General features: G+C 47.5%; 1 protein-coding gene across 1 annotated transcript in view; it reads left to right on the forward strand.

The window, feature by feature from the left end:
- The window catches only part of LOC135108530 (dentin sialophosphoprotein-like), a 130,689-nt gene extending 115,310 nt beyond the window's left edge, over positions 1-15,379 (forward strand). The window contains 1 exon segment of the mRNA XM_064019646.1: positions 9,954-15,379. Within this exon segment, the coding sequence (XP_063875716.1) occupies positions 9,954-12,356 (2,403 nt within the window). The 3' untranslated portion in view covers positions 12,357-15,379.
- The last annotated feature ends 10,229 nt before the right edge of the window (positions 15,380-25,608 follow it).

The following is a 25,608-nucleotide window of genomic DNA, read 5'->3' on the forward strand; positions in this document are numbered from 1 at the left end:
GGATCCGGGAGCCGCGGCGGGAGGGTGGAGGAAGAGGAGGAGGAGGAGGAGGAGGAGGAGAGGACTGGAGGGGAAAGAAGAATAGGATGAATAAGCAGGAGGATGAAGAGGAAGGGAGAAGGGGGAGAGCCGGAGAAGCAAACATTGAGACGATCAGGAGAGAGAGAGTAGTGAAAGAGAAAAAGGAGAGAGAAGGAAGAAAAGGACGGAGAAAGAAAGAGACAAATTAGTAGAGGAAGGAGTCGAAAAAGCAAACATGGCGAGCGAGGATCAGGAGAATGAAGAAGTGAAAGAAGAGAGAGAGAGAGAGAGAGAGAGAGAGAGAGAGAGAGAGAGAGAGAGAGAGAGAGAGAGAGAGAGAGAGAGAGAGAGAGAGAAGGAAGAAGATGGAAAAGCGAGGGAAGTTAGAGGAAGAGGAGGAGGAGAGGAGGAGGAGGAGAATAACAAGTCAGGGAAACAAGAAGGGAGGAGGAGGAGAAGGAGCGTTGGGAGAGAGTAGGGGAGAAAGAAAGTGAAAAAGATGGAGACAGGACAGAGTGTAGGAGGATGAGAAATAGGAGAAACAAGGAAAATGGAGGAAGGAAGGAAGTAAGGAAGAAGAAAAAGAAGAGAAGGACAGAGTAAAGGAGGACATGGGGCAGGAGAAGCAAGCAGGGTATTGGAAGAAAGGAGAAAAAGAAGAGTGTAGGAGGACAGCGGAAGCGGGAAAACAAGGAGGGGAAGAACCAGGGAGGCCTCGGAAGGAAGAGAGCAAATGACGGAATGGACGGAACACGCGCACTAGGGAAACAAAGTCAACTTTTCACGGTGACTTTGGATTTCAAGGAGACAAGACGAATTCGGTCCATTCAATGTCTTCGAAAATTGTATAAGTTTACGATGGTACGGCAGAATTTATAGCCTTTGTGTACTTTAAGCCTAAGGGAAGAAGAGGAGGAGGAGGAGGAGGAGGTAGAGGACAGGGAGGAGGAAAGAAGGCGGTCCCTGAGGCGAAATAATGGTGACAGTTACTACGAGGAAGAATGGACAGTGATGGAAGTGGACACAAGATAGTGATATTAGTAGTAGTAGTAGTAATAGTAGTAGTAGTAGTAGTAGAAGTAGTATAGTGCAAGGTGGCGGACCAGACCAGGGCGAGGAGGTGAGAGCGAAAGAAGAGGCGGTAAAGCTTCACCCACCCCATTACTGTGAGTGAGTGTGTGAATGAATGAGTCAGTAAGTGAGCGACTGCAGGGATCGAGTTGAGATAAGACTTCAATATGCTACTGTTCACTCTTAACCTTCCCTCCCATCCCTCCTTCCCCTCTTCACCTGCCCCTCGCTCACCCTCCTTCTCCTCCTCGTCCTTCCCCAACACACACACCTGCCGTCACTCTTCCCCTCTCAGCGGCGCACCAAGCCCTCTGCTAATAGCGGCCGCCTTGCTGAGAGAGAGAGAGAGAGGGGGGAGAGAGAGAGAGCTGCTGCACTTCAAAGGAAGGGAAACAAAACAAAACGAAATAAGAAAACACAAGTCGAGTTGAAGTTATGTGTCTGTGTGTGTGTTTGTGTTAGAGAGAGAGAGAGAGAGAGAGAGAGAGAGAGAGAGAGAGAGAGAGAGAGAGAGAGAGAGAGAGAGAGAGAGAGAGAGAGAGAGAGAGAGAGAGAGGTGTTGCCAAAAAAGTACCTAAACCGGCAAAGTTTGGACAAAGTTTCAAGATACGTAATGTAGTTATCTTAAGTAGGCAGCGCGGAAAGGTGAAGAAGAGGAGCAGAGGCGGCGGGACGTGTGATGGGCGATGTGACGAGGAGAGGAGAGGAGAGGAGAGAAGAGGAGGGGAGAGAGGAGAGAGGAGAGGGGAGAGGGGGAGGAGAGGTGCAAATGAGGGTGTCAGGGGAGACCTTTAGCACCTCCTAAAAAGAGTATCACAAAAAAAGCCAACTGTTTTTAGGAAGGGAGAAAGAAACAGGCAGAGAGAAGGACAGATGAACGGCCAAAGGAAAAGAAGAGAGAGAGAGGGAGAGGGAGGAAGGCAGGGGGAGAGCTGGCTGGCTTCCTCGGGTTAAAGTTTGGCCATTAGGTGATTAAAGGCGACCCTCGCAGTGCAGAGTTTGGAAGCAGCAGATGAATTACAGACTTTGGGGACGCGGACGCCTGGGAGCAGCGGGGACGAGGAGGAGGAGGAGGAGGAATCAGAGAACCACCCACAGCCTCCCATAGCAATAAAGGCGTTACGTGGGAGCAGCTGGGACGAGAACGAGAAGGAGGTGGAGGAAGAGGAGGAACCAGCGAACCACCCACAGCCTCCCATAGCAATAAGGGCGTTACGTGGGAGCAGTTCAGTCTATAACCTTATGAAAAAAAAATAGTGATGAGCTTTTTTTTGAAATGTGTGGGTTCTCAAAAAATAGATGGAAAATAGATTGAAAATATGTAAGCCTTTCGGATTTGCTCTAATATAAGATGGGATGAAGACTTTTTTCTTTTTTCTACTTCACCACGAATGAATATAGAGAGTTCGAGGGGAAATTCATGAAAGGAGGAGAGGAGAGGATGAAGAGGAGGAAGAAGAGGAGGGGGAAGAGGTGGTGGAGGAGGAGGAAGAGGTGGTGGAGGAGGAGGAAGAGGAAGAGCTATACGAGGTTACGAGAGAGACTGAGAAAAAAATTATATATTAACTGTACTTCATAAATCTTCATCTACATGATTCTTGTCTAACTTAAGTGTATAGCATGGAAGTGAAAATGCTCTCTCTCTCTCTCTCTCTCTCTCTCTCTCTCTCTCTCTCTCTCTCTCTCTCTCTCTCTCTCTCTCTCTCTCTCTCTCTCTCTCTCTCTCTCTCTCTCTCTCTCTCTCTCTCTCTCTCTCTCTCTCAATGACACGGGCTCATTTAAAGTTTTCACCACCAAACTTTTATTACACACGTTGCCCTAAAATCAGTGAAGCCTTTAGTGGAGATTGAAGTCATGATGATAAAAGAACCACAGAAACAGCAGCTCCAGTAGTAGTAGTAGTAGTAGTAGTAGTAGTATGTAGTAGTAGTAGTAGTAGTAGTAGTAGTAGAAGTCTCTTACCCTCTTCTCATCTGCATGTAACTAGGAAGACCACACAAAGACTATTCCTGAAGGTTACAGTAGAGAGAGAGAGGAAGATCAAGAGGCCACGCAGTCAGAGAGGCAAGGACTATAGGAGAGTAGGTTATGCATTCAGGCAGGCAGGATCAGTAGGCTAGTGGGTAATGAAGGCAGGATGAGCAGGCCACAAGAAATCAGGAAGGCAGGATGAGCAGGACACAGGGAGTCAGGAAGGCAGGAATCGGTCACACGGAGTCAGAAAACCAAGATCAGTAGGCCACAGGGAATCAGGAAGGCAGGATAAGCTGGCCACACGAAATCAGGAAGGTAGGATGAGCAGAACACAGGAAGTTAGGAAGGCAGAATTAGGTCACAGGGGGTCAGGAATGCAGGGTGAGCAGACCAGAAGAAATCAAGAGGACAAGATTAGCAGGCCACACGAAGTCAGGATGGCAGTATGAGCAGGCCACACGGGGTCAGGATGGCAGAATGAGCAGGCCACACGGGGTCAGGAAGGCAGGATCAGCAGGGCAGTGAGAATTAGCAGGCCACAGAGAAACAGAAACTAGTAAACTGCATATTCCAGAAAGCAGGATAAGCAGGGGCAGTGAACGTCAGCAGGCCGCATTTTAGTTAGCAAGCAGGGGAGCCACGGGAGGCATTATAGAGCCACGCAGCCCCGAGGAACCACGACCCACGCCTGTCAGTAACTTGAGATGCTTGATTCTTGGGTAAACATCATTAGGAGATAAACTGTTAGCGATGACAGCAAAATTAGAGAGAGAGAGAGAGAGAGAGAGAGAGAGAGAGAGAGAGAGAGAGAGCAGAGGATGAGAAGAGAGAGAGAGACGAGAGAGAGAGAGAGAGAGAGAGAGAGAGAGGATGCATACATAACTTTGAACAGGAGAAACGCGCGGTGGTTCGTGTGTGTCGTGTGTGTGTGTGTGTGGATACAGATTATTGTTATTATGTGTTTTTTTTTCTCTTTTCTTCCTTATGTCCGTTTCCATTTCCTCATTTTCTTGGCGTCAGAAATTTCCAATTACTTTTTTTTTTCCATTTTTGCTAATTTAATCAGTTCTAATTCTCTGTATATTACTTACTTTTCTTTCTTTTTTTTCTTTAATTCCGTCCTTACTTCTTTCCTTTGTTTCTTCCTTCTTTGTTCCTTTCCTTTTTTTTCTTTTGATCTTTCTATTTTTCTCTTTGCTTCCTTCTTTTATTCTCTTTTCTTTCTTTTCTTCCCTCCTTCCATCCTTCCTCCTTTCTTTTTTTCTTTTTTTTCTCTCTTTTTCCTCCCCTCCTTCCCCTTCCTCTCTCCCTCTCCTCTCTCCTTCCATCCTTCCTTTCTTCCTTTCTTCCTTTCTTTCTTCCTTTTAATGTGTCATTCTCTGTTTACTAATCTGATTGAAGATTTAATAGCGGACGTGGACGGAAGGCTGCTGGGGATGAAAGGAGGGGAAGCAAAGAGGTAAAGAAGTGAGACGGAAGAGGAGAGACAGAGGGAAAAGGGGAAAGAGGATGAGGGAGATAATGAGGAAAGGGGTGGAAAGACAATGAGAAAGAAGAAAGAAGAGAAGGAAAAGAATTACTGAAGTAGAAAACGAGGAAAAGAAAAAGGAATGAAGATGAGGAAGAACAGAGAGAGAGAGAGAGAGAGAGAGAGAGAGAGAGAGAGAGAGAGAGAGAGAGAGAGAGAGAGAAATATATACTGTAGATCTGAACCAACTGTGACCATCTATTTTATCTATTCGGGAGGACCTGCCTCAATAGATACCATTTACGGCCAAGCGGCGGCTCAGGGAATTCGATTTATGTGTTTTTTATGCATTAGAGATCCTTTAGTGGGCTGCTGCTGCGAGGGAAGGGGGAGGAGGAAGAGGAAGAGGGGAGGAGGATTCTGGGGGATTGGTAGAGGAACAGGAGCTTTCTCTTTCTCTTAGGCACTGGGAGGCGGGGGTGGGGGAGGATGGAGAGGGAGTGTACTGCGGTCATATTCTTATATATTTAAGAATCGCGAGGTGGTTTAGGGGTGAGGTTAGCGTCCAGAGTGAGGCAGGTATTAGCGAAGGGTTGACGCTTCCTCGCCGCCTCTGCTTGTATATACATGAGCACGGCCGCCACATTACTGAGGTTTCTCTTGGGTGTATTCCCGTCTCCCCTTCTTGTTTTCCGTCTTTCGTTCCTCTCTTCGTTGCTTTTCACTTCTGTTCACTTGTCCTTTTTTTTTTCTATATTCTTGCTCTTCTCGTGTTTGTTTTCCTCTTCATTAGCTTTTCGCTCTTCCTTTCCTTCCTTTTTTTTTTTCTCTAAGTTTTATCTCTTCTTCCTCACTCCTTCTTTCCTCCTTCATTTCTTTTCCTTTTTCTTCCTCCTTACTCCTCTCGTCTTCACTTTTCCTTCTTCGCTCTCTCTCTTTTTATTCTTCCACTTTTCTTCGCCTTTCTCTGTCCCTCTTCCTTCCTCCCTCTCCTCGTCTCCCTCATATATTTTCCTCCTTCACCCGGCTCTCTCCCTCTCCCTCTCTCCCCAAGGTCCCCCTCCTTGCACAAGGTTCCCCTTATTAATTTTTCTCTCTTTTCCCTGTTCGTAACCAATCCTGCGTTTCTTCATACGGATCTTACTGCCTTTCCTTTCCGCGAACTATCCTTCTTCATCTCAAGCTGTTCTCTTATTCGGTTTCTCTCTTATACGTCATACCTCTCCCGTTTCCTTTTCTCTCCTTTCCTTTTCTCTTTGTGTTCTATGCGCTTCTCATAATCCTTCTATTCCTCGTATTTGTTTTTTTTTTTTTTTTTCACGAGCTTTATTTTTCATCTTCTCTATTTACTCCCTCACTTCATACTCTTCTCTTCTTTCGTTTTCTTTCATTGTTTTTTTTTCTTTTTTTTTCTTCTTCTTATACATTCGGCTCTCACCGTTTTCTTTTCCTCTTACTGTTCTTCCTTTCCACGAAGTCACCTCATACATCTAAGCTATTCCCTCTCCTCCCTCATATTTTCTCTCTTTTCCCCCTTTCCTTTGCCTTAACCTCCCCTTCCAGTCCTTCCTGCGTACGCCAACCCCACCCCCCTCTCTCTCTCTGTCTCTCTGTCTCTCTCCTGCACCACCGTCACTCATATCCGGAGGGAAAGAGAGAGAAAGAGAATGTATTGCGAAAAGGAAAGAGGGGGGAGGGGAAAAACTGCAACAACAGCTCAGCGCCAACATGCAGCCCATAACGACAATTCAATTTGCTTTCCCTACACATTAATGTAAAAATAAAATAGAGTCCCTTGAGCTATACATATGTTCGCTGTCCTTCATATTTCCTCCTTTTTCTTTTTTATTTGTATTTCCCTACCCCCTCCTTTAAACATTTGCTCGCTTTCCTCTCCCTTTTTCATATGATTTCAACACGGAGCTACCACTCTCTCTCTCTCTCTCGCTCTCGCTCTCGCTCTCTCCCCAGCCGTCCGTCCGTCCGTCCCTCCATAACGCATTTGAAATATATTAGATTTGTGTCTCCAACCCGCCCCCCCCCCGGCAAGTTGTCCTCTCGGCGGCAGGAACGGACGAGGCAGAATTAGATTTAAATGGAGCCAGATAGAAAAGTGATAGTGTGTGTGTGTGTGTGTGTGTGTGTGTGTGTGTGTGTGTGTGTGTGTGTGTGTGAAAGAGAGAGACAGAAAGAGAGATAGATTGACGGACGGACACACACACACACACCATCAGTAACCCCACAAATTTCACCACCGCTAGTCCTGCCACACCGCTCTCAACCACCATTACTCAGTGTTGTTTGAACCGTGGACTACACACTTACCACCACCACCACCACCACCACCACCAGCACACCACCGCCATTACCACCAGCCAACGCTTTCTCCCTTCCCTCCCCTCCCTTCCCCTCCCCTTCCCGTCCCGTCCTCCCATACACACCACTTAGATCAATCACCCTTTTTTCCTTCGAGGCTTTGGTAATTGGAAGTCATTTCTCTCCCACACTCTCTCTCTCTCTCTCTGTGTGTGTGTGTGTGTGTGTGTGTGTGGGTATCTCTTAACTTGGCGCTGAGTGCGTGAGTGTGATGCGATACTCAGTGGTATTAAGCTCACGGGGATCAGAGGCGCGATGCAATTTAGCCGGCCAGAGCACAAAAGGGAGCTGAACACACAAACAAGTCACTGGTGTTACATTTCTCGGCACTTAGCGGCCGTGTATGTTTTCTCAAGGACTGGATGGTGGATGTAAGTAGCGAATGTGCGAAAGTGTGAATGCAATCCGGACACATACACATATACACACACACACACCGGTCCTCGCGCTGCATCCTCCCTCCCTCCCTCCCTCGCTGCACAGACTTGGAGGCTTGCACGGTTAGTTTGCATAATGACGTCAGCTACTCCACGTCCGCGACTCGCCCTGCGCCACCGGGCATAGTCGGCGGGTGGGGGAGGGGTCAGTGAGCGGGGAGGGCAGGGGCGGGGAGGCGGGGCATAGAGCGAGGCGCCAGGGCAAGGAGGGTAATGCACGGGTCGGGTGTGCGCTGATACAACTGCTGTGCTTGGTGGCGGTGGACAGTGAAGCAGGGACGGTTCAGGGGAGCGGCAGAGGCGAGGATAATGGTGAGTGTAGCGGCGACGAAGGTGCAGACGCGTTTGTGGACACACTCTCTCCTGATCCAATTTTAAAGTTTGAAGGGAAAGGCGAGAGAAAGGAAATAAAAAGTGGCGCTCTTCCTCGTGCCGCTGATTAAATTGCTGAGGAAAGTTACGAGTCGACGAGGGGACACGTACTTGGCGGCGGGGAAGGAGAGGCGAAGTTCCGCGGTGAGATTAGCTTGAATTACAGACAACCCCCCGCCAACCCCGTTCCTGCCCCTCCCCCCCCACCCGCCACGGCCATCGTCCCCCTCACGGCCAGCCTTTACCTCTGCCACAAGTTTGAGTAACCATAGCGTTTTGGGGGCAAGAAGATGCTCACCGGCGGACACACAGGCCATCACTCCTCCACACTTTCCCACACGCAGCGTCATGTGTGCTTTAATCTCTCATATATCTGGTCCACACCCGCATCCCGTATACGCCACGCTTTCCACTCCCACACGCACGTTACCATACTGCCCCACACCTGCACACCCACATCCCTTTTACGCTCCCACACTCTGTATCCTCCCCGCACTCATGCCCGTCACCATGCACACCCACGCCGCAGTCACGCACTCAAAACACGTCATGCCCTGCGTTTCCCATAAGGCGTGTTAGGCATGAAACGCTCACATTATCATGCCTTGGTTTTCTCTCACATAAGGCCAAAATTATTGCGATTCTTACATTCTAAAGCGGTGATAAAGTTTAAACGACGTGCACCGCGATGAATAACACGCACACGCACGCCTTGTGGGAAACCTGGCAAGGATGTGATGTGGGGGAGAGAGAGAGAGAGAGAGAGAGAGAGAGAGAGAGAGAGAGAGAGAGAGAGAGAGAGAGAGAGAGAGAGAGAGAGAGAGAGGACGGCGCTGTGAAGGGAAAGAAAGCCGCTTGTGGGAGGATATACGTGCACCAGGTAGCTACAGATTTACTTCAGAATAGCAACTGAATATGCTTGAAAATGCACCGAAAATATGGACGCCTTTCGGATTTGATATAATATGAAACGGCGGGATGAAAACTTGAGTCGTGAGAAGAATGACTGTGAGTATAAAGATCTGAGGGAGGACGGAAGCAAGTTAAGTATGAGAACCAAGTGACACATTCTTCCACGAGCGTCACGTCTCCACTTCCTTTACACCACATGGGTCGAGAAGAAACGCATGTAGTGGAGACGTTATCAGTGTGCGTGGAAGCATGGACCCCGCCACGAACTGCTCTTCCTTCACAGCAGCAGCGGCAGGTCGAGCGTGGCGGGAGCAGCACGAGGGGCGGCGAGGCTCATGGCCAGAGGGACGCGAGGGATGAGGGGGCGAGGGGATTCACCAATCGATCATGTTGATTTATTGCACATCCGCGGCTAGGCTGTCCCCTCCCCTCTCAGGCGGTGCAGGAGGGAGGCGCACAGAAGAGAATATACTGCACTACTCCAACGGCCTTCAAAAAAATTGTCAGTTGTTTTTGTTATGCCGTATAGATTTGTTACCAGCCTGCTCGTGTTTGTTTAGTGTGTCATCTTACCTTTGAAGAGTGTGCATATATGTATGTAAGGGAATACTGAATACTGCACATCTCTATACCGCATACAACAGCTGTTTTTTTTTTTTTTTTCTTCACACCGTGTAGCTTTGTATTGCTGCCCTCGTGCTGATTTGATGCGTCGGTAACGATACAACTTTGCCTCCGGAAACTTGTTGTGATGCGTGGGGTGCTTGGTGTGTGTGTGTGTGTGTGTGTGTGTGTGTGTGTGTGTGTGTGTCATTAAAGCCACGCAAGGCAGAGGAGTGTTGACGGGCAGCCAGCGTCTTGGTGTGCTTTGACTCGCAGGACTGATTTGTTGTTATGTGAGATCAATATTACATTTAGGTTGTTGTCATTCCCCGCGGCAGTTCAGTTCAGGTCCCGTTGAGCTGCAACAAAGGGCGTCAGTGGGGAAAAATATAACAGGAAATTGTTGTCTCGTGATTTAATTTTTGTTTTACAGTTTGCGATTACATTTACATACACATTTGCATACGTGATTTTGGTAGGAAATTTGGGTGTCTTTTTTTTTTTTTTTCTAGCAGGCAAATAATTGTTAACCGCTAGATGGTGAGTGAGAGAGTCAGTGGACTGTGGAGTTAATATATATTTTTCTCTTTTTTGTTCGTGTTGTCCTTCGTTTCACTGCAATTATAAATTAAAGATGGCTGTATTGCGTGTATCTCCGCCCTGACATTAGAAATCATAAGTTGATGATCGCTAACAAATCTTCTTTTCTCTCTTTGTAGGAGTCGCCCATGGAACTGAGCTTTCAAGTGGTGGCCACGAGGAAGGTGAGGAAGCGACGCCAAGTGTCTGCCACCCCGAGCGTTTCTGGGGACAAGGAGGAGATCCCGGTGTTGAGCAACAGCACTGCGCCGCCGCCCGAAGAGCCTCCAGAAAAGGTGGCGAGGATTGAGGCTCCCTGTCCCGACACTGCTAACGTCATGCTCACGGAAGGCCAGACTTCCATGGACACCAGCCCTCCCACTCCTCCTGAGACACCAGAGGGAGGACAAGACAGGGAGAGTGAACAGTTTCCTGTGGAAGGGCAGACTGTCACTGACCCACAAGGCGATGAGAACGAAAACACGACTGACGGTGAGGCGCCAACGCTGCAGCAGCAGCCTGAAGCGGAGCATACCATGGAGGAGGAGGCGCCTGAACTACAGGCTGAAGTGCCCCTCACTGTGCAGGAGAATGGGCTGCCTGAAGAGAACACTCAGCAGTGCAAAGAAGAGGTGAATGGCGAGGACGCAGAGAAGCACAACATGGAAGCCAGCGAGGACTTCGACACCTCAAAGGAATCGAACGACCTCATTGTTGATCACGATTCTGAGACGCCGCTGGAAGTTGATACAAGCCATGAGACGGAACCAGACGGAGAAGGGGAAGGCGATGGTGACGGCGACGGCGAGCAGGATGGAGATTCAAACAGGGGCGGAGGGAAGGACAACGATAACTCCGGTAATCATGCTGTTGACGGAGAGACGAACGGAAAACACTGCAGAGACGACGAACAGGAAGACAGCGCCATCGACGTCACGGAGACCAGTGCCAGCGAGCCCATGGACAGCGACGATAAGGACACGGACCTCAACGTGAGCACGGAGTCCAATGAGCTGGAGGTGGAGGAGCACTCTGAGGGCGGCACCACCACGCGGGAAGTGCAGACCGACGAGGGTCCGCTCAACCTGAGCCAGGGCTGCAGGGGCGACAAGAACTTCCGGAAAGACTGCTATGTTTTTACTGACAACGAGGATGATGAGGAAGACTGCGGGGATCAGGAGGAGGAACATGATGAGGTGGGTGCGTTAGATCTTTCCCGCCACGCCCGGAGCGTGAGGGAGGCGAGGACCCAGCGCGAGAGTCTGGAGTCCCCGCCTGGTGACGGGAGCGGTAAAGGTGAAAACCGCAACGCTCGAGGACAAGGCACCCAGACGATTCTCTCCATTACGCAGAGCAAAAAGTCTAAAAAGCTGAAGCAGCCGTCCGCGAGTTCCACCGGGGCAGCCACGCCCTCTGTTCAGACGGCGTCCATCGTTGCACCGATTACAAGGCCGCCGATGCCACTCGACTGGGCATGTTCATCTTTGGTGCCCACCCCAGTTAACCCTCAGGCTGTTGCATTCAATGACCTCATGACCTTATCCCACGCCGCTGTTCAGCTGCAGCTGATGGCGCACCACGCTCAGGCACAAGCTCAAGCCCAGGCCCAGGCCAGAGCACAGGCGGCGGAGGTGCACGCCAGGGCTCAGGCGGAGGTGCTCAAGAGCCTCAAATCCACCGAGTCTCTGAGTTTCGTGAACGGCTCAGGCGACACGCTCACCATCAGTCCTATCACCGCCACCTCGCCGGATATTAAGTCCAAGACAACTTATTCCAAGGCCGTCACCAAATCCCACCACACTCCAAAGACAGTCAATGGCAACACTTATAGTAAAAATATGAATAACAAATCTCACAACACAAGCAAGTCAGGAGGAAGCATCAGCAGCAGCAGAGTCAGCAGTGCTGCTATCAATCACGGCAGCATCCGAACAACAATTTCTAAGTCTGGCCTCGCTGCCTCCCTGAAAATACCCAATGTTTCTGTCGGTTCCAAGACCAACGGCACCCCGTCCCTCTCCACCACCAAGCCGGAGAAGGATCACCCGGAGAGGACTGGTGACCCGGTCTTCAAAATAACAAACCAAAAGTTAGCAGAGTTCGTCAGAATGCAGAAAATGAAGCAAAGAAATCACTTTAAATCCAGCACCACCTCAACCACCACCACCTCCTCCTCATCATCATCAAATCTGACCTCGTCCCCATCCCTGAGCACCTGTCCCTCCTCCAAGCCTCACACCAATAGTCCCCTCAAGGTCTCCTCGAGCTCAGGACCGACCACCAGCCTCAGCAGCTCCGTGACTCGGCCTAACACGGGTTCTAGTCAGAGCATTCGTGCCACCAACACCAGCGTCCGTCAGATCCCCAACCCCTCATTCATTCGCCAGCAGTCAGAGTCTCGGATCACCAGTGGCCTCACCGGACTGGGATTGAATAACAGGAAACCTTCGGAGTCCATAAGTAGGATCGAGAGTCTAACGAGATCCCTGCACGAAAAGGTGGCCGCTTCCTCCCGAGCGGCGATCAACTCCGCCGCCAGATAAGCGGAGGAGGACGGCGAAGATCCTCAACTCGCCTTCTGGCTGCTCAGCCTCACGGTGACTCAGCGCTGTGTCGACCTGTTCATGGCGGGGAAAAAACGACAGAAATCACTTATCCAGAGTCCCTCCGCACCCCATCGTTGCTGGTGTAGACTTGGTGCTAGAGGTGTTGTGCTTTTACTTCCTGTACAAAGTGGTGATGTGTAAATATGGCAGCCACCCTCTTGTAGGTGTGTACCAGCGGAGGGTAAAGTGGATGTTATGCCTGCGTGGTGAGCCGCGCCGCTAGGCCCCGCGGCCTGACGGGCCCCGGACTGGTTGGCTCACCATATGCGTATTCCATTGACAAAACTTATTTACCCTTAGTGATGTAGATCTGATATCTCGTGGGACAGGTCCACATACAAAAAAGTGATATAGTATTTAGAGGTAGCGAGTTAAGGATGAACTTTGGCTTGTAATCTGGCTTTAATTTGAACTTTCGGTGGTAGTGACGACCCCGGACGGTGCCTCGCTACAAGGTCACTGCGCTTGCTGACTCTGTAATAACGAGGTAGTATATTTTTAGTTTGTTTTCCAGGCTCTCCCACGAGTCTATTCAAGGGTCCACCGGCCCGGGGTTGCCTCTCCCGGGGCCACCGCGGCCCACAGCGAGGCTCATGTTTTCTGCGGTCGTCCTACTCCCGCTTCACCAAAGAGCTTTTCCGATGCCGACTTTCCCTTTTATTGTTTGTGCTCCGGCGTGTGTACATAGTGCGGGTAGTGGTAGTATAGTCGTGTTTATTATTCCAGTTGAGTGTCGCATATAATCATGACTTTCTTCTTTTTGTCTTCCTTCTCGTAGTTCTTATATCATAAGCACATTGTTATCTCGGGCAGGACACTCAGTCTGGCTTCTCTTCTCCCGTGCATTATGCTCCACTACCATATTATTGTTCTTATTTATATCAGTGACCTGTGTACTACGTAGTGCTTAGTTCCCCACCCCTGGTCGCGGCCACGCAGCCCCTCACGCCTGGCCGGGGCGCCCCTCACTTCGCTGTTGATTGTTTGTTTACTGTGTTAGTTCCTGAGTATGGGTGCTGCCGAAGGAGGATGTGACCCAGAACTGCAGCCGCCCTATCGTCCTGTCGGACAGTCTCGCCTGACTGGGGCTGGGCATGCCACACCAGGCTCCTCTCGCCCCGCTCTGGTTCACATGAGTAGTTTGTACCCACTGGCTGAATGTAGAGCTCGAGATGAGTATTCAGAGCAGAGGGCAGCGCAGTGTAGAGTGGTCTGTAATCCTCCTTCGGCAGTACAGAGGTGAGGACAAAGGGTGTTGCTGGTAAGAGAGTGATGGCGCAAGAGGGACTTAAAAGGCTTTTACCCTCCTTCCTCCAGCGCCCTCCCCCTGTCCCAGGCTCTCCTCCCCTGCTGGTCGTCTCGAGTCCAGTACGTTTCGGTTATGTTCCTGCGGAAATTACTTTGCGTTACAGTTGTAAATGATCCACATTATTATTGTTGTATCCAGTAAGATTATTTTATTATTTATGCAAAACATGCGTGCCATGATGAGTTTGTTTGTCGTTTTACGTGACTTATTTGTGTGAGTGTTGGTCAGTGTGTTAGTCTCCGTGTCTACCTTGAGGGCATTCATTATTCGCCGCTGTCAGCTACACGTGTGTACCACTCACACACACACACACACACACACACACACACACACACACACACACACACACACACACACACACACACACACACAGGATCACATAACCGCTCCGAGCAAGTCAACATGCTGCCGGTGCTGGTGGCGGCGCTGCAACGGTGTGCCGGGTCAGCGTGAAAGCAGACAGTCTCGCCGCCAAACCTGACAAAACGCATGACTCATGGAAAGTCTCTTTAGTGCGGGTCAAATACGTCTCTGAGGAATCATAGAGTTGGGTGGAGTTTTCCCGAGACAAATTTAGTTTTCACATTTTCAAACGCGGCCACAAGTTTTTGCCAAGTCCTCCACAGAGACACCGACACAGCTATATCTTCACCTGGTAGTACAAATGCCTTAATGAATAGGAGCATCGATATAGCTCAACATTTTAGTTGGTGGGTGTTTTGTTTCCCACTCAAGGAATCCGCCATCTCAGACCCCTTGACCCTTCGGTGCAGGACTTGGCTGTTGACGCCTGCCTTGAAGCTCGCCGAGGCCACCACCGCCACCAGCACAGCAACAACACACCACACTGACAGTAATCAAACATACTAAGTAATGCCCGAAAGCACGCACTGCACAAAAGGTCAGCAATCACAGCGTGGCCATGGAAGCCGGAGCACCATACCCGACGCGGCCGCTCACCACTCCCATACACCACGGGTGTGCGTGCTGCCCTCTGTCGGCCTGGTCCTTTCCTGGGGACAGCGACTGAGGCACACCTGGAGCGCGGCCCAGGTGTGCTGCCAGGTACACTCAACACTTAGGGCATTCGTGACTCCTGCGTGATAATATATACAAATGTATGTATTATACATTTGTGTGTTTGTGTTGTAGTTAGTATGAATGGAATATGCGTCTCTATGTTCAAAATCTACACTTAAATATAAATATATATATATTTACTGTTGCAAGGGTCAGTTTTCATTGAAGGTTCGTCCTGGACGGCCTTCTGCCTCCCTCTGTTACTCTGTGCTCCTCTGTGTGTGAACGCGGGCCGCGCCTTCCGCGGCACGCGAGGCCCCGGGCGGCGCCGTCCGCTGGTGACGTCATGGGTTTTATCTTCATTTACTTAACTTGCTCTTCTTAGTTTCTCTCCTCTCCTTGAACACCATTGGTTATCATTACTCATTAAAAAAATCATATTATACCATTCCTATCTCCTGTTCATATCCGCATCGTTCACGGTCATAATTTTCCCCTCTCCCAACCGTGGCTTATTTCAGTTATTAGTGTATGACGTTACATTATGTGGAACGTACGTTGTCATTCGTGTTTGCGTGGTGCCCGTGTCCGTGTTGGTGACCCGGCAGGGTGGTGGCGGCGGCGGCGACACTCATCACCAGACAGCAGCCGGTGTTGCACCTCACCCCTAATATCGCCGCCACCACCACCACCACCACCCAGTGCGGGAGGGCTGCCGGGCTGTACTCCACCCAGAACCTGACATAGCCGCGTCCTTCCCCGGTATTGTTTACAGTGTGCACACACACACGCACACACACACACACACCAGTCCACCCATTGCCCCTCGTGCCGCAAAGAGTGGGAATTATAGTAATTAACAGAAAACAAGATATATAATTGTACCTGAAACTCGATGCCAACACCCATTCTGTAGCGACCCGTGGACAGCAAACTGGTGTCCCGCCCCGCCCTCCCGGCCCTCTCCGCCGCCCCGCGATACACGCTGCCTCGCAGACACGAATGAATGCTTTATGTATATATATATATATATATATATATATATATATATATATATATATATATATATATATATATATATATATATATATATATATATATATATATACAGACGTACGTATCACCTATGTATACATGAATATGTATACACACGAGAGATTGTGTCGCGCCTACGCAGAGGCTCACGGCGACACTCCTTCCCTCACCCAGTAAGTGCACTCTGTAGGGGTACAGTGGACGGTGCTTGTTTTGTATCATCGCAGTCATCACATGTAGAGGTGACCCATGGAGAAAATAAAGTATACTGGATAATAATATGATCTTTTATTTATGAAACACAGAAAGCTAGAAGGTTGGTCATTCTTGTGACCATTGAGTTACTGGTGGCAGTAGTGCGTGTCCACTGGCTGCTTCGCCGGACAGCCTGAAACATGTGAAAAGTGTGCCTGTGTGTGTGTATGATTTTATGAAGGTTGACTAGAGGAATCTAATTTGAAATCAGCTCTATAAACTGTTGATACATCGCTGGAGTCTCTCTCTCTCTCTCTCTCTCTCTCTCTCTCTCTCTCTCTCTCTCTCTCTCTCTCTCTCTCTCTCTCTCTCTCTCTCTCTCTCTCTCACACACACACACACACACGCACACACACACACACACAAAGAAATAAAATTGGAACAGTACTAAAAAGCGTCAGCCAGGCCACCTCCCTGGGATCGTGAAGGGCAGCCTCAGGTTCAGTTGATGGGAAATAAAGACGCATTAACATCCAGTGCAATTAGATCTCACAGCAGACCGCGTTTAATATTTTTCCCTTCCACGCCAGCGCCCCGTCCACCAACTCGTCATCTCGCCAAGTTACCACCTGCGCTATAGAAATGTGGCCCATTATTCATGCATTCACCGGCGTCACCCCAAAACGTCAAAATTACATAGTCGGGAATAATTTACCAGAAATGAGAACCCATGATTTAGTGGCTGTTCGTAAAATGTATGCGATTCAACTAACTGACGAGAGAGAGAGAGAGAGAGAGAGAGAGTCATTCAGTATTCAGTTGCTACAGTTGGTCATACTCGTAATTCACCCGCTCAGGAAGAATACTGTGGCTTAATAAATGCAAGGAAAATTAGACACGTTACTTATGTGGACACACGGTGCTGCTTCTGGAAATATTTCATAATCAATAAGTAACGCATGAAATATTTAGCAGTCTATCACCGGCATGCTGCACAGCCACCCTTAGCCGCGGTGGTGTCGGGGAGGTGACCAGAAACACTGCGTTACTCTGCCCAAATGAAACAAGGTGATGGTGAAAGACGCCATGCAGCTCGCGGCATCACTGTCTCGGCTCCACGAAAGGACGAGACAAGCCCTTGGCATGTATACTTCAACGCTCTGCTCTCTCATAAAGATTGTTTTCAAATGCCACACACACAGTTATGACAAGTCAGGTTCTCATGTTGATGTACAAGCCTTGCTAAGCGTCTACTGTAATCATGAAAGTATCCTTAAAAAAACCCATTAACTTCAACTGGAAAAATAGAAAGATATGTAAACACTTGGGAATCCCGCCCATTAACCCTCAGCAACCTTCTGACTTAGGGGCGCTCGCACACACACACACACACACACACACACGTGGCGATATGATAAAGTATTATTAAATGCCATGAAGAGCTCAAGAACGGATATGTAAATCAGGGTCCCTTAGTTAAAAAGTTAAAACTCTTACAAATTCGTATAAGATAGACAAATTCAGATTTTAAAAGGACATGGCAAAAGCTGGCTTACAAATAAGGTTACTGGTGAGTGGAATAAATTTAGTAAGAGCATAACAAGAACATACTCATTAGATAGTTCCGAAGGGTCACATGAATTTATAAATGAAAAATGGCGGGAGGTGAATCTTAGTACTCAGGATGTGCCTTGTGGAGGATGTGTGGGTCTTTTGCTGTCTCTCTATCTTCAAAAGAGAGACAGAAGAGGCGGGGCGGGATGAAGAGCAGCGAATAGGGCATCATTGTAATGCGTCTACTCGCTGTTCCTCATACTTGACAAGTTTCCAAATGATGAATGGGTTCCTACAGACAGCAATGATAGCAAAGTAAATAAAACGAGTAACATATAACGTAATAAAATGAACTTGCGAACAATACGGTTTTAGTCATTACTGTTATCGTTAAAATTCCTGCACCACGTTATGTATTTGTTACGTAGAATCAATGGAGAAGACGGGAAGTATTGTACCTAACTTCACAGACCAGTTTGGACGTCTTTTTATTTATTTTTCGCTCCCGTTCCATGCTGTGTTGCTCAGTGCTATATTGGTCGAACAAATACCGAACGGTCTCAAAACAAGAAAGTGAAGCAGTGCGACTCACCCAGCCAGTGCCGCCGCGGAGGTATTGTGGTGCAGGTGTGTGATGGATTGTGTGCTTCCTTGAACAATTATATTTAGCAAAGGTGAAACAAGACTGCAGAGGAGCTTCCCGGGGCTGCTACCTACAGTTCAGGAGGTATGGTGAGTAGGTAATGAGTGTGTATGGACATGTGTTGTGGGGTGTAGTGATACATCTTAGAGTCTCGCTGGCTGGGCCCGTGATGCTGATGGGCCGAGAAACCTGAGTTGCCACGCCGTCATATGTAACGCCATTTTATTTTCTCCATTTTACATTTCACAGAATTCCTAGTCATTGTCCCTCTTCAGTCTTCTTAAGTCAAACGAGTGGTTTCCAAATTGGGAAGGTAGAAGGCCTAGAGACTAGAGTCGGTGTGGGTGACGATAGCTGAGACTATGTGGCTGCCGCTCCCTGCCTTGTCTAGGACCCATGCACCACTGATAGTACTCCGGCATTATTACAAACGGTTCAGGAATTTTTTACTTGGAAATTGTAGAATTCTTCACACAGATCAGCTCTTGTGTTTTCTTCCTCGTCGTCGCCACATCCACCACTGCTCGACCCACCGCCGCCGCCACCACCACCACCACTGTGATGCCACCCCTTCCCCCTGCCGTGTCGCCACCACCACCACTATAACCAGTATCGCCAACGCAAGCCATGGCGTATTCACTAACGCTTTGCTGATTCATCGCGACTATTTTCAAAGGCCACAGAAATTATTAACCGGGTTCTTAAGAGCGTTTTTTCCTGTTAATATTGTATAAATCTTGTTAATCTGTCATCAGCATCGTAAAAAAGAAAAAAAAAAAAAAAAGAAAAATCCATGTAACTTCAACTAGAGCCTTTTGAAAGTTGTGAAGGTGCTGCGCAGAAACGTTTCATGTTGTAATCTTCCCTCACTACAACATCCATCACCATTACAGTACAAAACTCTCGCTTCCTTATAACAAATGCCTTTCATCAGAGAAACCTTGTGAAGAACGAAGAATAAGGAGAGAAAATAAAAAAAAGAAATAAGAATGGAATATAGGCTGCGAAAAAAGAGCATATATTGTTTTTTTATCATCTGACTGTTTTGTATCTTGCTTTTGGATTAAGAGTGAAAAAGAGGGTGGTGGAGAAGGGAAGCCAGGAAGAAGAGGAGGAGGAGGAGGAGGAGGAGTAAGAAAACGCAGATTATAGAGACTCATCAAAGTTGGGAAGGATTGTTTTGTGATGTTTTAGGAACTTTTTTTTGCAATCGACTGGAGCCACGTGTACCAGCTGCCAAGTACGCATTTCTGACGCTTAACTTACGACCATTTAGAGAAAAAATGTGAAGGAATCCAGGTCATTGTCTTTCACAACCAGTCCTCGTGCAGCACACGCGACGTATATACAATTTCATTATTGCTGGATACAAAAGAAGAATGTGAAATAAATATCATGATCTATAACCGAAAAAAGAGGAATGATTTTCACATGGTCTAAAAATATCAAGTCTTCAGATTACTTTATTTCTTATCATTGTTAGATCTTTGGATGGGGATGAAAAATAAATAAAAGCAATTTACAGCGTGGAGGTTGTGGTGAGGTAACATCCGGCGCCCGTTGCAGGGCAGAGCACCTCAAAGTGCATCTGAAGGAGAAAAAATTGCTCGCTAATTCATAACTATGCGTGCAACAAAGCAAGATGACTGTGAATTAATGCTCCTCACACCCGCCTCTCTCTCTCTCTCTCTCTCTCTCTCTCTCTCTCTCTCTCTCTCTCTCTCTCTCTCTCTCTCTCTCTCTCTCTCTGAATATCTATCTGTCTATCTATATCTGTGTGTTTATCTATAGGAGTATATATATGTACCGTAAAGTAATCAAATTCAACGTGGAGCTTAAAGGATGAGCGGCTGCAGGATGAGCACAGCACCGGGTGTGACCTTTGTTACGACGCGGCACGGCTTCACCAGCACGGCGCCCCATCGATACAGGCAAGACACAATGCATTTCACATACATTTCAAAAGTAAAATTTCATGTGACAGCTTCTTAGTATGTCAGAAGGCAGCACTGCGATTCCGTTTAGTGTGTGTGTGTGTGTGTGTGTGTGTGTGTGTGTGTGTGTGTGTGTGTGTGTGTGTGTGAAAGTAAGATAAACTTGACAGCTCAGAAAGACAGAACAAAGAAAGCCGACTTTCATTCAGAACCACATCGAACGAAACACCTCGGCTTCTATTGTCGAAGGAATGCCATGAACAAAGAGTGCAAGTGTGTGTGTGTGTGTGTGTGTGTGTGTGTGTGTGTGTGTGTGTGTGTGTGTGTGTGTGTGTACTAAAGATCGTAAAGCTGAGAGGGAGTTACCTCAGTACTAGGAACACATCCCCTACTACATTTTTAAAGTATTTCTAAAGCAAGTTTTGCAGTAATTTTGTTTTAGTGACGATATGATTTTAGGTCTTGTACAAAATCAACAAACAAAACCTTCACTGTTCTCTTCACCTGCATGGCGTTTGGTTCTCATTCAGTGGGGAGGTAAAACAACAGACACTCTTGATGACAGACTCGGTGAGCTGAAAGCCGAGTGTGTTGCTGCACCTGTTTTTTATGCCGCACACCACGGGCGCGGCGAGGCACACGCATAGCTATCGTGCACAAACTGTGGCCACTGACGACGTAACCTTCCCGCGCCACAACAACCACCACCACTCAAACACTCGCCGCTGGTGACTGCAGGTGTTTGTTGGCCAATTGTTTTATCGCCAGGCGCTTGTGGGACAGGTGTTTGCTGTTCAGGTGTATTCCCCAGCCCCGCTCGTAATTACCTTACCCAATGAAGAGCATAGGAGTGTCAGTCCTCAGCGAGCAAAATGCCTACACTGGTGCTAGTGAACTACTCAAGTTCAAGTGGTGCTTGTGTGATGCAGGAGTATGTTGTCGTTGTTGTTGTTCTTGTTGTTGTGCTCTTCCTCTTTTTCTTCTTCATCTTCTCTGTCCACACAACGGCTGACAGGGGTATTTTAAGCAAGATATAGTATTGTTTTCAAAGCCACCGTTCATGCCATTGTCTCTGTGGTAGACGCGTTCCTCACATCACCTAGAGGCTGAAAATCACCTGTATATTGCACCCTCCGCCTTTGCGGCGCGGCTTGTGTCAGAAACACGCGGCGAATAACTTGAAGTTCATGCAAGCATTGCTATAAATTACACCGTGTGTTCATGCCGGACGGCGCATGGCGCGCTTAGCATGGCTAATTGGCGGATGCTGGCAAAGATTTATTAGGATCAGTATGTCGTGCATTACAAGTCGTAGTGCATAGAATTTTGAGAAAGTGGATACAGTGTTTTGGTGTAGAAAGCGCCCTTAGCGCGAGACTTTTAGGATTCGTAATGCAGCGCGGCAGCCACGCGTCCCAAGGCATCGGCAGCATTTGCTTAACATGTTCATCAGCTGAGTGATTTACGACGATTTTTACTAATACGGTAATATGAATACATCTTCCTTTCATTAGTAAACACTTTGTGGCCCAAGTGTCTTGGGAATGTATCGCCAGTGCCGGCGATCAAGAACACAAACCATCAATCCTGGAAAGAAGGCACACAAGTACAACCACACCAACTGGACTGCTTGCACTCCCCTTCTCCCCAACAGCCCCCAGGGCAGCCATGCTGCGTGGTCATCACAAGTCGGGGCTGAGGCTGAATGCCTCTCAGATTCAGCATTGCCCCTCTGAGGAATCTGTTCCATCTCTCCCTTGCCTCATCGCTGATAATTCAGCTCCCTCGTGTGTTTGGCAAACGAAGTGACCCGCGGTGCTGGGGAACAGGTGTCATGCAGCAAAGCGATGGAGTGTGTTGTGACCGTCTGGAGGCTCCCCTCTGGCCCTGTGTCCTGCCAGATGTGCTCACTAATTATGCAGGCCAGTCTGGTGTGGGTGTCTTGGTCAGCATCAAGAGAGCCGTGTGGACAGCATCGTAATGGTCTCATCGTCACCTTTCTCTCGAATTACTAATGACGTGTGTGTGTGTGTGTGTGTGTGTGTGTGTGTGTGTGTGTGTGTGTGTGTGTGTGTTTTCCCACTTGCTACATATATCTTATTTTTATATAGTTTTATTCTATTTAGATATTTTTTTTTAGTAATTTACATATATAGTTCCTTTCATTTACACACACACACACACACACACACACACACACACACACACACACACACACACACACACACACACACACACACACACACACACGCACGCACGCACGCACGCACGCACACACGCACACACACACATTTTGTTTACTTATTCATTTGCATCGGAACAGAAACCCTGAACATTCTGTGCTGCAGGAAATTTCCATCAAGTGTCTCGGTCATGTTTCCATTCAGCAGATGTTTGTTCCCTCCCTCGCAGCGCTCCCCGTGCAGGTAGCGATATGGACACCTCCCCTCGCCGCCAATCAGGAAGGGCTTCACCGCACAGCGTCAATAAACAATTGCAATTAATTCATACATTTTTTTATTTTCTCTTTTTCATGCTTGAGCACAAAGACAGCAGGTCGTCATTGGTCTGGATGGATCTATGGATTCAACTACAATGTTCATTTCACGCTATTTCTTTGTTTTCACTATTTATTTTCCTGCTTTACCAGAATAAACTTTTACAACAATATAGTTTACAAATGCATTAGAAGTTTATGAGTACATTAAAAAGTTTATCATGCCATGAAGATGATCGTTCCGCAGTAAATATATATTTTGTTTTCTGTATCACAGTTTAGTGATAAATTTATAATGCTCTTCTTGAAAACGTGTGAGGGTGGAGAGACATCGGTAAAACAAATATTCTTTCCTCTTACGGTGCAGAGTTACAAGTATTGCCGCTTTAACACAAATTCATTATGTTAGACTCTTATATGGTTTTGACACGTGTCAGTTTTATTCTCGTCCTGACTGAATTATGACTCTCCACTCGCCTGTTTGTATTCAGAGACCACCACATCAGCCATTTCTGTCAGCGTGTATCATTGTCCTCAATCGTCGTCTCTCAGCTTTCTCCTCGCCACATTAACACTCCACACTTCAGCCGTCCCGTCCCTCTCAAGTCCCTCACGTCCCTCGCGTCTAGACGAATCTTTTGGTGAGTCTTAATATTTCTCTGTATCCAACATTATGTTCTCTTTGTTCAACCTTCATATTATTAACCTGATCTGTCCTTTAGTAACGTAACCAAACTTAATGTAACCTAATGTACCTTCAAGCTCCAAATTATTCACCTAACCTAACTAACATAATGTAAGCTAATTTTATCTAACCTAACCTAACCTGATCAAAGCTAACCTTAACTAACCTAATCCAACCTAAATTAAACATAATTTTAAACGGCTATTGACACCGAATCATTAGTTTTCGTGGCTGTTATACCTATACAGTACAGATCCTCGGCACTCCATTTAATTAATTGATTCTTCTCTTGTATGCCCTGCTTTTGATGTCACCTTCCAGTTACGGTAAAAATAGCTTTATTATTGTAAATTTACTTCCCATCAATGAAAACCAGCACGTGGAGTCATGCGAGGCGGGTAGGGAACATCAATGATACATTTTCTCAAAGGAATTGTCGTTTTTATCTCGTTACTGCATTCTAGTATCAACTCGCTCTGAGGTGTGGCCATCCATGCTCATTTGTAATTTCGTAAGAATATATAATGCAAATGAATAATGTAATTGTACTTTTGATGACATAAAAATGTATTGGTTCATGTTTCTGAAATTAACAGATTGCTGAGGAAAGTAAGTTTTGTGTCTTTCTATCCATGGAGTTACCGAGACTTCACTTTTAACGTTCCTTGTCTGACATTGCCAAAAGTGTGTTGCGGCGCTTTCAATCAGTCAGTCAGTCAGTCATTCAGTCAGTCATATATTACTCATACATTGAAAAAATAAAAATAAGCAAATGCGAGGCACCTGAAGCGGAGTGCGAAGTGTCTGTCGTGCGGCCAGTTGGGTAAACCTTAATGATGTTCGCAGAAAAGTTTTCACCTAATGGTAATTATAAGTGTTGCCGGAGACTGACAGCGTAGTGCATCGCAGAGAGGACGGCAAATGTCTGCACGCCTCCGCTTTCTGTACTGTGTGTTAACTTTCCATAGAGAGTACGCTGCTCTCTCTCTCTCTCTCTCTCTCTCTCTCTCTCTCTCTCTCTCTCTCTCTCTCTCTCTCTCTCTCTCTCTCTCTCTCCTCACCCCACCCGCCCCCCGCCATAAGGTGTCTTTGCAGAGCTCACTCAAGGAACACTTGGGAGTTCGGGAAGCTGGCGGCGAGCACTCCCTCACATCAGCACCACGCGGAGCCTCGCGCCACTCCTGAAGTAAATGCATTTCTGCACAAATGTTGTCCGGGTCGGGAGAGCGAAGCGAGGCCGCGCTCTTGACGAGGTGGCAAGACTCATTAATTAAGCGAGGACTGCTCATTACCACAATGGAAATTATGTTCGTATAATCCTTGACTTGGCGGAAAAATTGTTGTGTGTAATTATTGCATGACACGTTTTTCCTGGAAGTCAAGATGCGCAGTAAGAAAAGATTTGCGTGCAACAAAAGTTATAATCGTCTGCACCGCCGAGAAGGATTTTTCTTAATTAGGGAAGTCGATGTTGCCGAGACGCGGCGCTTCAGGACAAGACACGATAGATAATGCTTATCTTCTTAAAACCGGAATGGGTAGTGGAGTCCCACTTAATGATGTACTTAATGTCCTTAATCGCCGCTCGAGAGGATAAGAACATTGAGTAAATTGATAGGAGAAAATTGAAAATAATCTTAAATTCACGAGTTTAACCAAATATGGACAACGACTAATTACTTCCATGGGCCGTGAGTCTGTCAGCCAGTGGAGCCACAAAACCTGCGGTGAGAGAGGTGCCGTAGTGCCTCAACCCCTTCGCTGCTGTGGCCATCCTTTGTTCACACTCAGATCACTGGAATAAAAATGGTTTGCAGAGATACAGAAAAAAGAGAGAATATATTAATACTACCTTTTGTAGCCAACAGAACTCTAAAAGGCTATAGTATAACAATGTGTCTTAAAAGTAGTACATAGTTATAGAAAAAAAAAAAATGTCTTCCAGTGAAATTCCCAAGACGTAACGAGAACCTTCCACATGCTCCGATCCGCGGCGTGGGCTTCTCCAACCGACCGTGGCTGCCTTCCCCCGGTGCTGAGGCGTCAGGAAGGCACCCACAGTTCAGCACTCCGCGGCACACATCAGCGACAAAGGCACGTTTTTTGAAACACCTCTGCGCTGCACCTCCACTACTTTCAAAAGGCTCTAGTTGAAGTGACACTGGTTTTTAAGGATTTTTTTTTGGTTCTAGTGACAAATTAATACGATTTCTATGTTATGAATTGAAGAAACACTCTGGAGAACCCGGCTGATCATTCATGTGGCCATTGAAAATAGTCATGGCGAGAGAGCAAAGCGTTTCTCAGCACGATCCAA

Source organism: Scylla paramamosain, chromosome 2, assembly GCF_035594125.1.
Source record: "Scylla paramamosain isolate STU-SP2022 chromosome 2, ASM3559412v1, whole genome shotgun sequence".
Classification (NCBI taxonomy): domain Eukaryota; kingdom Metazoa; phylum Arthropoda; class Malacostraca; order Decapoda; family Portunidae; genus Scylla; species Scylla paramamosain.